The sequence below is a fragment of the Syngnathoides biaculeatus genome, chromosome 5 (assembly GCF_019802595.1).
Source record: "Syngnathoides biaculeatus isolate LvHL_M chromosome 5, ASM1980259v1, whole genome shotgun sequence".
NCBI classification, from domain to species: domain Eukaryota; kingdom Metazoa; phylum Chordata; class Actinopteri; order Syngnathiformes; family Syngnathidae; genus Syngnathoides; species Syngnathoides biaculeatus.
In genome coordinates this window covers 9,838,073-9,850,253 of record NC_084644.1, presented here as the reverse complement: position 1 = coordinate 9,850,253, position 12,181 = coordinate 9,838,073, and the positions used below count along the sequence as shown (strand labels likewise).

The following is a 12,181-nucleotide window of genomic DNA, read 5'->3' as shown; positions in this document are numbered from 1 at the left end:
ATGTTGGTTCTGTGATGGTTTCATGATAACGCTGTTCAGGTCTGTGAAGGGTTTATGTTGGTTGCGTGTTGTTACTGTGTTGGACTACGTTGAGTATTATTCATCTTTGCTGGTACTGTACTGTGATCGTGCCATGTTCTGGGTCAGTCCTATTTTGGTTTTTGTCTTGTTAGTGTGCTGGTTCTGTGAGGGTTTTATACGGGTCTGTGTTAGTTCAGTTTTTGGCCTGTGGGTTGTTTGTTAGTCAATCGAGCTCGTGCAACTACGTCATAAAATCACGTGACTCGCCACATTGCCGGTCAAACAAAGCATTGTCGCAAGTTAATTCTGTGGAGACGAACCGAAAATACGTCTTAACATAAACGTAAGACATTTAGAAGGTGATATTAAACCAAGGTACGTGGAAAAAAATGAGAGACACTTGGCATAGAGGACCCATATTTTGTGCAGAAGTCCATGTTTTCGCCGATAAGAAATTGGACTGTTAACCCGCTTCCGCTTATCTTGGACAACTGGATCTACACACGGATGTGGTGAGTAAATCGTCGAGATTTACACGGAGGAGTTTGAAATCCGTAGAAAAGTCTGGATGTATACAAATACTTCATTTCTGGATCCGTCCTCAATCAGGAATAAATCCCACATAGTGACTGGGAGACAGCTCGTGAACACGGAAGCGTGTTCGGCCACACATTAACCTTGTATTCAATACAAATACAGATATTTAAATAAATGACCCCTGGTTTTACACAAACTCGCATTTATTAACCATGATTGAGGGCTGGAGAACGCGAAAGTGTATTCAGCCACACGTTAACCTTTGCCGGAATCCATCGATCTTTTCAGCTAGTATTCAATATTTCAATAAATGTCTCCTGGCTTTACATAAACTCGCATTCATTAACTATGATTGAAAAAAAAGACGGCGACATCTCCACGGAACGTACACGGAAGCGATCGCGGCCACACGTTAACCTCTTTGCCACGACAGACGGTTTATTTTCTTTTTTTAAATACATGTTGTTCTCAAATGAGCCAATTTGGCATCATAAATACTTTTTGGTTTATTTGAGATTGAGAAGAATAATTCCTACCTGACATGAAGCGATCGCTACAGGCGTATGTGTATTTTGGTTGGGCGCTATTTATCATATTTTATTGCAGAAATTCATCCATATTTTCTGGTCTTCTCAGCTGGTATTCCATAGATTGACCTCTTTGAATATCTGCCTCGTCTGTTGTGACAACCAACAACACCACAACACGTCTCGGGCCATTTGAAAAATCTGCTCCGTTTCAACGTAGCAGCTGGGTTTGACCGGCAATACGGCGCCGTGCAAACGGTGACGTTGCGTACACGAGCTCTACGTTGGTTCTGTGAGGCTTGGTCCGGATCTGCTTGGGTTCAGTGAAATTTCTTTATTGGTTATTTGACTGTGTTGTTCCTGTGACACTCCTATGTTGTACTATGGGGTTTTTTTTTTTTCCTGTATCGGTTTTGCATTAAGTATATGCTAATTAATTTGCTAGTTTGTGTTAGCGCTGTGATATCGTGTTTCTTGTATCTTGGATTTTCATCCATCCATCCATTTTCTTTGCCGCTTATCCTCACGAGGGTCACAGGGTGCGCTGGAGCCTATCCCAGCTGTCAACGGGCAGGAGGCGGGGTACACCCTGGACTGGTCGCCAGTCAATCGCAGGGCACAAGGAGACAAACAGTCACAGTCACGATCACACCTAGGGGCAATTTAGAGTGTCCAATTAAGGTTGCATGTTTTTGGAATGTGGGAGGAACCAGGAGTTCCCGGACAAAACCCACGCGGGCACGGGGAGAACATGCAAACTCCACACAGGCGGGACCGGGATCGAACCCGGGTCCTCAGAACTGTGAGGCCAACGTACTGGTTTATGATGTGTCTACGTCAGTTTCGTGTTGTTTCACTGTTTGTTCTGTTTAGTTTCTAAGGTGGTTTTAGTCCTTTGGTACTATTGTGGTACTGTGGTGGTTCTGTGGTGTCGTTCATGTGTGGATTCTAAGTATGCGTGTGTGTATGTGTGTGCTCATCCATGGTGTACGTGTTTGCGTGTGTGCACGTGTTGTTTGCGAAGGTGCTGAAGTGTTTAAGTGTGCGCGCGACGCTCCAGGCGACACCGGCGCTAAAGAGCCGACTCGGCAGAATCTTAAACAGCCTTTTGATCTCATTAGCAGACGCACTTAGTTCGGCACATTTTCCAGTCGGAGGGCCGAGTAGCATGCAGAAATCACACAGGGTGACAAAGACCTGCACCGACTAATCAGCTTTACGGGGCGGCACGGGGAGGGAGTAAAGTGGGGGAGATGGAGGGGGGGGGGGGGGCGCAACATGACACATTTCATCCATCCTATACTTTGCCTTTGTTTAGTTCTGCAAACTAGACGAGATGAAGGAAAAAAATATATATACATTTTAACGGGGTTTCCTCAGCCTCGCATATTGCAAAAATACAAATATTGCAAACATGTCAGTGTTATGTCATTCCTATTTTGGTTGTGTATTATTTATTTGTTGGTTGTCAATTGGTTCTGGCAGTTTTGTGAAGCTACTATGTTGGTTCTACGTCAACTCTGCGTTGATGATGTGTTGGGTTTGTGACAGTTGTGGAATGGCGGTTCTGTTTTGGTTCTGTACTATTCAATGTTTCTCTATGGGGCTACGTGGGTTCTATTTTGGCCGTCTTATATTTGGGTGTGCGATTTGTATTTTGTTGTTACGTTGGTTGCGTGTTGGCTGAATATTGAATTGATGTAAATTTCGGGTTCAATGTTTAATCTATGTCGGTTCTGTGACGATATATGTTGGTCAGGCCTAGATTGTAGTTCCGGTTTCCCTCAGAGGGACGTTATGACTGTGAAATCATAAAATTTGTTGCACCGCCTCATCATATATACACATTAAATTTATGAACTAGTTTTGGAATCAGAAATCAAATTTAATGGGGGTTTTCAGTTTTCTCCGGGCACTCCGGTTTCCTCCCGTATCCCAAAAACGTGCAACATTAATTGGACACTCGAAATTGCCCCGAGGTGTGATTGTGACTGCGACCGTTGTCTGTCTCCATGGCGACGGGTTGAGGGTCTACCCGGCCCCCTGCCCGTTGACAGCTGGGAGAGGCTCCAGCACTCCCCGCGACCCGAGTGAGGATAAGCGGCAAAGGAAATGGATCGATGGATGGATGGGTTTTTCAACTATGCTCATGTTTGGTAACACAAAAAATGCTTGTAGTATCTCAATGTTATGATTCATTATCTAACAATTAGAAATTTTAGTTCAGATTTTCACAAGAATCATGGAAGCTGACACACGGAATTTGCCTTCACTGGCCACATAAAAGCATGCGACGGGCCGGATCGGGCCCCCGGGCCTTGAGTTTGACACCTGTGCTCTAACAGTACAATTATTGTAGGTTGGATTTGTGTTGCATCTCTGTTGGTTCCGTGTATTGTCTGTATTGGATTTAGATTTGTTCGGTGTTAGCCCGTGTTGATTCTTCGATGGGTCTGTGTAGATTTTAGTTCACTTCAAAGTTGGTACCATGATGGGTCCATGATGACCGGTTCTGCGAGAGTTGTGTGTGTCGATGCTGTGCCTCTGTCTCTGTCATTCTATGTCAGTAATGAATTGGTTCTGGAGTATGTTGTGTCTGTGTTGGCTCCAAAGGGAAGATTTCCCTGACTGAGATCCTGTAATATTTGCTGTGCTAAATTCTTTTCGTCATCTGTGTTGTTTCACATGATAGCGTACCGTAAGTTAGCATCAAGTGCACTTTCGTCCAGGGGTGTCAAACTCATTTTTCTTGCGTAACTTTTGTAGTTACAGATTCCCTCAGAGGGCCGTCATGACAGTGAAACCATGAAAATCTGTCGCCTCATCGTCCATCCATTTTCTTCGCCGCTTATCCTCACGAGGGTAGCAAGGGAGTGCTGGAGCCTATCCCAGCTGTCGACGAGCAGGAGGCGGGGTACACCCTGAACTGGTTGCAGGCCAATCGCAGGGCACATGGAGACAAACAGTTGCACTCATGATCACACCTGGGGGCAATTTAGAGTGTCCAATTAATGTTGCACGTTTTTGAAATGTGGGAGGAAACCGAAGTGCCCGGAGGAAACCCACGCAGGCATGGGGAGAACATGCAAACTCCACACAGGCGGGTCCGGGATTGAACCTGGGACCTCAGAACTGTGAGGCCAACGCTTTACCAGCTGATCCACCGTGCCGCCTCATCATATTTACACATAATTTATGAACTAGTTTTGGAATCAGATGATGATGTTTGGTAACACACAAATGCTTGTGATATCTCAGTGTTATTTATGATCATATGAAATTTTGGTACAGATTTGAACAAAAATCACGGAAATTGATACACATGATATGTCTTTGCGGGCCACATAAAATCCTGCGGCGGGCCAGATCTGGCCCCCAGGCCTTGAGTTTGACACCTGTGCTTTAGTCGGACCAAATTATGTAGTTTGGTTGAACATTTTGATGTTTGAATACACAATGAATTCTCTTTTATGCACGGTCTCGCTATAGCACGGATTTGCCGGTGGGTTTGGAACACATCCCCTACAATAAGCGGGTGTTCAACTGTAGACTGCGCGGGTGCACCTAATGAGGAAAACGGACCCAAAGGCCTCCCCAGACCGAGCGCGTCTAACATCGAGCGGCAGAGCAGACAAAGCGCAAGGTGCTAAAAGAAAGTGAAAAGAAGCCAACCCCTCGGAGGCTGCCAGGCATCGCCGGCGTCCGCCGTCATTACGACGACAGAAAGCGAGACGGCAGTTTTGTTGATTTGTGGCCTCCTGCTGCTCATTGGTGAAGAGCGGAGGCGGAAGACGAGTGAGGGATAAAGACAAACAAAAACATCAAAACTATCCAGCTCGGGGGAGCGGCGGTGGCGCCTGCTAACAAGGGGAAGAGGTCGGCGGCGGGGGTCTGTTGGGGGGCGCTGGTGGCGTTCGGATGGTGACGTGTTAGAACCAGAAAAAACAGAATTATACAAACAGTAAAACGTTGTCTCAATAGTTCTTTTGGTGTCAAAGAAGTACCGTGGTAATTTGAGTTTACAGATGAACGTCTCTAGTAACAAAAAATTCAGGTTACAAAAATATTGTCTTTAGTTACAAAGGAAAATTCAAGATACGAAAGGCAAAAAATAGGCGCTGCTATTCGCAGCCCCCAAATTCCACCGAACGTAAACATCCTGTATCTTGCTTTGAAAGCGGCGAGACAGAGCTGCTCTCTCATTGGCTATCGCCTCACATCTTCCTGGCATCCCATTGGCTAGGAGGGACCTCAATCTTTACCCGTGATGCGCTTCGTTATCCCTTCGACACTCGGGGAGTCATCGAATGACACGCTCGCGCTTTCACACGCGAGCGCACAATGGCAAAGTACACATTTGTACGTACGTTTTCTCTTAGCTGTCAAACGTCATCTTCAGTCCCCCCACGATGCATTTCGCTTCTCACTCACCCTTCTCTTCGTATCGTCGCCCAACGCCAAAGGTAAATAAACTTTGTTTTTATTACTTTTTACATTATGTATTTTGAATGTTTTTTTTTTTTTGTTCGGTGCTTGGAACGGATTAGGCTATTTACATTTAAAAAGCGCTTCTACAAATGGAAAAAGTCACATTATGAAACGACTTCCAGAACAAATTAATTTCATATGTATGGCTACTACTGTATTTTGCTGCATGTTTTACTGTTTTACTGATATGTTGTTTGGTCTATGTTCGGTCTGTTGGTTGTGTCATGGTACTATATTGGTTGTGTATTGGTTCTGTGTTGTTTTGTCATCTTACTTGGTTCAATGCTTGATTTTTTTCCTGTTGGTTGTATTTTGGGTCTATACTGGTTCTGCATTTTATTTATTTTACTGAAACTCTGTGGTTTGTATGTTGTCTATGATGATTTTGTGTTGGATTTATTTTGGCTCGATATTAGTTGTTGAGGAGGGTTAGGGTTAGGGTTTTGAGGGAGCTTATGAAGATTGAATAGTGACATGTTACAACCACAAACAGCAGAATAACACCACAGAGCAAACTCCTTCGAAAAGCCCTGCCTAAATACGAAAGTAGGACATTTCGGTGTCAAGGAAGTAAGTAGTTTTTTTTCCCCCATGACGAAGCTTCTAACATTGCTTAGTTGTTTAGTTTGTTAGTAAATTAATGTCCCCCACCCCACCTGCTAAGAGCCCCAAAAAACAGCATCAGCTGAAATGTATGTCATCAACATACTTCCTTGATGCCAATTACTACTTTACTGTTAGCTAAGGTTTCAGTGCCATCTTGTGGCCTTTTAGCGCATGCTGACTTTGTGAAAAAAAAAAAAAGCGTGGCTTTTCTGCACGTTCATTATCATCTTTTTTGAGATCAAATTTTCTAGGCTGTGGCGGACTGACCTTCGTCGTGGTCGTTGGCGGTGACGGTGATGATGACAAAGCCCACATCCTTGTCCTCCTCCACGCTCACCTCGTAAACAGAGTACGGGAACGTCGGCGCGTTGTCGTTCACGTCGGCCACGAAGATCCTGACGTAGGCCGTGTCTGAAAGGGAAGATGTCCGTTAGAAAAAGAATGCTGTGTTGCTTTGGCCTTGACTGTGCATTGGTTTTGTTTGAGTTCTGTGATGGTTCTGGATCGGCTTTGTATAGGTCTTGTAGTGGTTTCAGCTTGGTCCCATATTGGTTCTGTATTAGTCTGTTGGTTCTGTGTTGCTGCTGTGATGGTACTGATGTTGATTACACATTGGTTCTGTTTTGTTTATATCAGTCCTAGATTGTGTCTATGTTGATCAGGATTTTTGTGGCCGATGACCGATAGAAAAAACCCAGAACCGATTAGACCACAAGATGCAGCAAAGAGTCTATTTAGATGACCTGTTCATTTACTGTATATGCTTGTGTACTTAATTGTTCAAAAATACATACATACAATACAAATACAAGCAAGCCATTCACGAACGTCCTCCTCTGTCCTCTCCTTTAATGACGACGACGTCATTGATAGGATTGGCAAATTATGACAGTAAAGCCGATCAAACGATTAGCATAAAATGCTTATGATCGCCCGATACCACCGACTGGCCGAAAATGTGGTTGTTTCTATTACATTTGTTTCCACGGTTCTATTCCATTCTTCTGTGTTGTTTATATAACAACAGTTTTGAGTTGGTAGTGTGTTTGTTCTGTGTTGGTTCCATTTTCTTGGTCTATGTTGGTTTTGAGTTGTTCAAGGGCTCCGTCTAGGTTATCTCAGACACTTTATGTTCTGTGTTGGTTCTATGTTGTTTCAAAGTCGGTTATACAGAGTTGGTGGTAATTCTATTTCATGTCTTTGTTGCTTCTGTTACATCGGTTCTAATACTATATGTCAGTTCTGAGTAGGTTTTGAGTTGTTTCCGTGGGTTCTTTGTTGGTTCTATTAATTCGGTTCTTTTAGTTTGGCTTTGTCTTGTTCTCATGTGTTGTTTCTGTATTAGTTCTATTAAGTCCGTCCTCTGCCGGTTCTGAGTTCTATTACATTGGTTCTGTGTTAGTTCTATTCTAGTTTTGAGTTTGGTACCTGTGTTGGGCTGTCCCTGCTGTCCCGCTCTCGCTGATTCAGAACCGTCCTGCGACTGGACCTCGATGAGGTAAGAGGCTTTCTGTTCTCGGTCGAAGGAGGCCCGCGTGGTGATGGTGCCGCTCATTGGGTCAATGCTGAACAACCCGGAGTCTCCACTCTCGTCCTTCAAGATGGCGTAGTGGACCTGAATGTACCAAAAAACGACCGGGACTGCGATCAGAATCATTGACTCAAATGTCTGCTAGCATAATGCTAAGGCATGATAAAAACGCCACAGATGGGCTAACAAAACAAGCATCACCGTTGCAGAAGTTAGAACCCTTTAAGCAACCAATATTTTAACAACATACACATATGCAATACCAAAAAACATACATATTCTCACCATGCCGTGAAGACCTGAGTCCAAGTCGACGGCCGACACCTGAGCCACCGACGTGCCCGCCTCGGCCCCCTCGGGAACCGTGGCCTCGTACGTGGACGACAGAAAAAAAGGAACGTTGTCGTTCACGTCTGAAGAAAGAGGGCATTGCGGTAGATTTAGACGGCTTCTTTAAGCATTTACATAAAAGTCCTGGATGTAATACTTGTTGAATTATTTTTTAATAATATATTTAGCGTAATTTCCGGCCTACAAGCCGCGACTTTTTTCACACGCTGTCAACCCTGCGGTTTATGCGGTGATGCGGCCGCAGCGTTAGCGCGGCGCTCGCGTTAGCCCGGGGCTAGGGTTAGCGTGCCTGAGTCCAGATACGAAATGAGGGCACCCGGAAGACGGTGTCCTCACCTGTGACGTTGACGTAGACGGTGGCGAAGGAGGCGAGCGGCACGGCGGCAACATTCTGTACTCGGACCCTGAGGGCGAAGAAGCGCGTGGTCTCGTAATCCAGGTTCTCGGCCACCAGGATGGACGCCGAGCCACCCGCCCGGTTGGGTTTGATGTAGAAGCGCACGGGCATGTTGGTCTCGGGCACCTGACCCTCCTCCAGGTTGTAGGTGACCCGCGGGTCACCCAGGGCTGACGTGGCCTTCACAGTCTGTAGTTTGATCATAAATAATTACACTTTGATTGTGTCTGACTGACAGTGATATTTTTCTTCTATGTTTTATGTCGGAGGGTGGAAAGGTGGCTCAGCTGGTAAAGCTTTGGCCTCAAAGTTCTGAGGTCCTGGGTTCGATCCCGGACCCACCTGTGTGGAGTTTGCATGTTCTCCCCGTGCCTGTGTGGTTTTTTTTTCCGGGCAATCTGGTTTCCTTCCACATCACCAAAACATTCAACATTAGTTGGAGACTCTAAATTGTCCCTAGGTGTGATCATGAGTGCGACTGTTTGTCTCGATGTGCCCTGCGATTGGCTGGCGACCAGTTTAGGGTGTACCGCGCCTCCTGCACGTTGACAGCTGGGATAGGCTCCAGCCCTCCCCGCGATCCTTGTGAGGATCAGCGGCAAAGAAAATGGATGGATGGATGGATGTTATATGTCAGCTCTGTTTTGATTGAGTCTGATAGTTTTGTGCCGTTTGTGTTTGTTCTATGTTTGATCTGTGTTGTCTGATCTTGTTTCTGTGTTGAATCCAAATCTATGTTAGTCTGTGTTGGCACTAATTTGGTTCTGTAATTGATTAGCTCTCTGATGGTTCACTATAAAATATGTAAAAACTCTTTGCTCTTCACTATAACTATGATTGTCCGTATTTCGAGCTGATGTCAAAGTATGATGAAATTGAACAACGGAGTGTTGCTTCTCTCGCTCCTGACATGCCGCGTGGAGGTCATCCATTTTTTGTCCCCCTCACAGCGACTCTTGACAAAGATCAGGCGCGCCGACCAAGAACATCGTCATGGCGACGCGTGAAAAGAACGCCTGACGCGCGTCACCTTTGAGCGCTGCAAGGCTGCACATCATCCTTGTAGGGACAACAAGGAGCGGTCGCAAAGAGCTCTCATTACAGAATGTTCCGGAACATGACGGAGAATTCTGGAACAGTCTTCCCGGACCAGAATGATCGTGTGATAGAACTCAAGTCAATTTGTCAGACATAAAAAGTTCAACTGTTGGTACTGTGAAAGTTTTATGCTAGTTCTGTACATTTTTTATGTGAATTATGCGTTTTTTCTCTGTTTGGTTGCAGTTGATCCTACACCGGGTGGGATTCCATGTATATTGGAGTTTTGTTTGCCGCTCGAGCAGCATATTTTTGGGGAGGTTTAATCTCATTCTTGTATTTAACCTGGGGACAACCTCGACCGTCATCCTCTCTCCATACTGAGAAAAAAAAAACACCAACTTGGGTTCAGCCTAGAAAATATGGGGGGGCGGGGGGGGGGGGGTGTTTCCGTTGTAGGTTCTACATTTTCCCGTTGTGACACTGAGTGAGAAACACTAAGAACTTAAAAACACCAAAAAAAAACACTCTCGGCTTGACCGTCATCGATACACTTAAACACGCTTAAAGCCTAAGTGTCATCCCTATAAATATTCTATAATAGATATTGTAAAGAGAAATACACATCACATTATTCACTTCAATGTCTACACGAAAAAATAAATATGAGCGGAGAGTCCGTCATCCATGCGCAAAGTTGCGGAAGTCTCATTTGACATCCAAGCGGTCGCCATATTGGCTGCATTTACTGTCCGTGACGTCACACTGGGACATTCGCCTTTGAAAACACGCTGTGGCCCCTACTGCGGGAGACGAACACGCCCCTTCTGACACAGAAGCTCTTTTCGAAGAAGAGAACGTCTCACAATCGAGTAAAGTGACCGGGGCAATATTACCCTATTGTTTCGAGCCATATTTAAATGATATGCGGATCGCGGCCAAACCACCTCCCTGCCCTATCCACCTCCGCGCGGCGGTGATAAACGCCCACTTCCGCGGCGGACATGAGCCACCGCGGTGACTAGCCACCACGGCGACAAGGCCTGCGGCAGGCTCGGCCTTGTCAACAAGGCCTGCGGCAGGCTCGGCCTTGTCAACAAGGCCGGTAGCGATCCACTAGGCCTGCGGAGGCCGTCCTTCAGCGGCTCCTGCATGCACCCGTGCAATCCATTTTTCACGACGAACCGGGTCTCTTGCAAACTTATGAAGAGTAAATCCATCCTCCCGAGTTTTCAAAGAATATCCAACAATACAACGAGCCGGCATAAGAGTACAACGGCATAACAGACGGTAACAGCGAGCTACCTTCCTTGAGGTAAAACTAATAGAAACAAACGAGTCCACTTGAGGGCGGTCGTGCCATTTACGTCACTTCCTGCTTCTTCTCGAAAACAAATCCCTCGAGAGGATTTTCATGGCGAGTTATAAAAAGCTGTATACGTCAAAATCGTGTTTTGTGGTGGAAAAAAAGCGCATGGGTCCATGTCGGCTGCCGTTTTTTTCATTAATAACATACTAAAAATCATACATTTCATGACAGTGGGACTTAAAGTCACACTAGGTTATTTCCAGTTGTTCTTATTTCTATTGCTCAAGCGGACGAGGATCCATCACAAAATGATACATTCAGTTTGACATGCGAGCTATCATGCTGTTGTAGTTGTTTTTTTAAATTTTCATGGAAAATTTCTATTCTTCACTTTAATTTCTACTGTGCAATGCAAACTGCAGTGTGAATACATCGTTTCCAACAATTTATAACGCCGCAAACATACATAATATGACACGTACGAAGTTTTTGGTGGAGACGAGTAAACTTTGGTGAAGTTTTAAAAATAATCATAGCACATGTGCCGTTATGAAAAAAAAAAAAAAACAACCTAACACAAAATGACAGCCTGCCTTTCTACCTCGTTAGCGGTGTAATTAACAAGATGGCTAAATTTAAAACTTGCGCTCCTCCGGCATGTGATTAGCACCCGAGTGGAGAGCAAGAAGCCAGCCAGGGAGATGCAGAGACTACTTTATTAGGCACATGTATTAATTACGTGCAGAAATGTATGCAACAATCTATTGATACCATTTTCTTCATTTATAATATTTTCTGGATAGGGTATATTTCATTCGCTTCTGTACCTATTGTTGTGGCTAAGTGGTGGAATGCAATACAGTACTCTTTATTTATTATTGTACTTAAGTAGACTTTTCAGGAACAGTGATGCCTCGGTTCTCGACCGCAATCCGTTCCAGAAAACGGTTCGAAAAGTGAATTGTTCGAAAACCGAATCAATGTTTCCCATTACAATGAATGGAAAAAGAAATAATGCGTTCCAAGCCTATAAAATTTGGCTTATTAAAGCATTTTTTAGCTTTTCCTGATCATAAACTGCATAGTAGAAATACATGTATAGTTTAAATATTTTTTTTTCAGCGGCGTGGGAATTCACAACAAAGCGCGTCGTGGGTCAGGTGGTCTGGCCGCGCGCAATATGTTATTTCCGGGTTTTGTCGGGGGCGTTTGAGTACCGATTTTCATTCGAAAACAGAAGCAGAAAAATCTTGAACTTTTCGTGCGAAAACCGATTTGTTCGAAAACGGGGACGTTTGGAAACCGAGGCTTTACTTTATTTGCACTTTACTCGAGTACTGAATTTGAACATGACTTTTCACTTTTACTGCCGACAT

At 44.8% G+C, this 12,181-nt stretch overlaps 1 protein-coding gene across 2 annotated transcripts in view; it reads right to left on the bottom strand.

Annotated features, from left to right (window-relative positions):
• The window catches only part of si:dkey-22o22.2 (neural-cadherin), a 124,950-nt gene that overhangs the window by 33,790 nt on the left and 78,979 nt on the right, over nucleotides 1-12,181 (bottom strand). For both annotated transcript variants that reach the window (XM_061820373.1, XM_061820375.1), the window contains 4 exons: nucleotides 8,398-8,647; nucleotides 7,996-8,123; nucleotides 7,608-7,794; nucleotides 6,447-6,590 (listed from right to left, as the gene is read on the bottom strand). In XM_061820373.1, coding sequence (XP_061676357.1) covers nucleotides 6,447-6,590; nucleotides 7,608-7,794; nucleotides 7,996-8,123; nucleotides 8,398-8,647 — 709 coding nt within the window. The remainder of the gene's footprint in view (nucleotides 1-6,446; nucleotides 6,591-7,607; nucleotides 7,795-7,995; nucleotides 8,124-8,397; nucleotides 8,648-12,181) is intronic.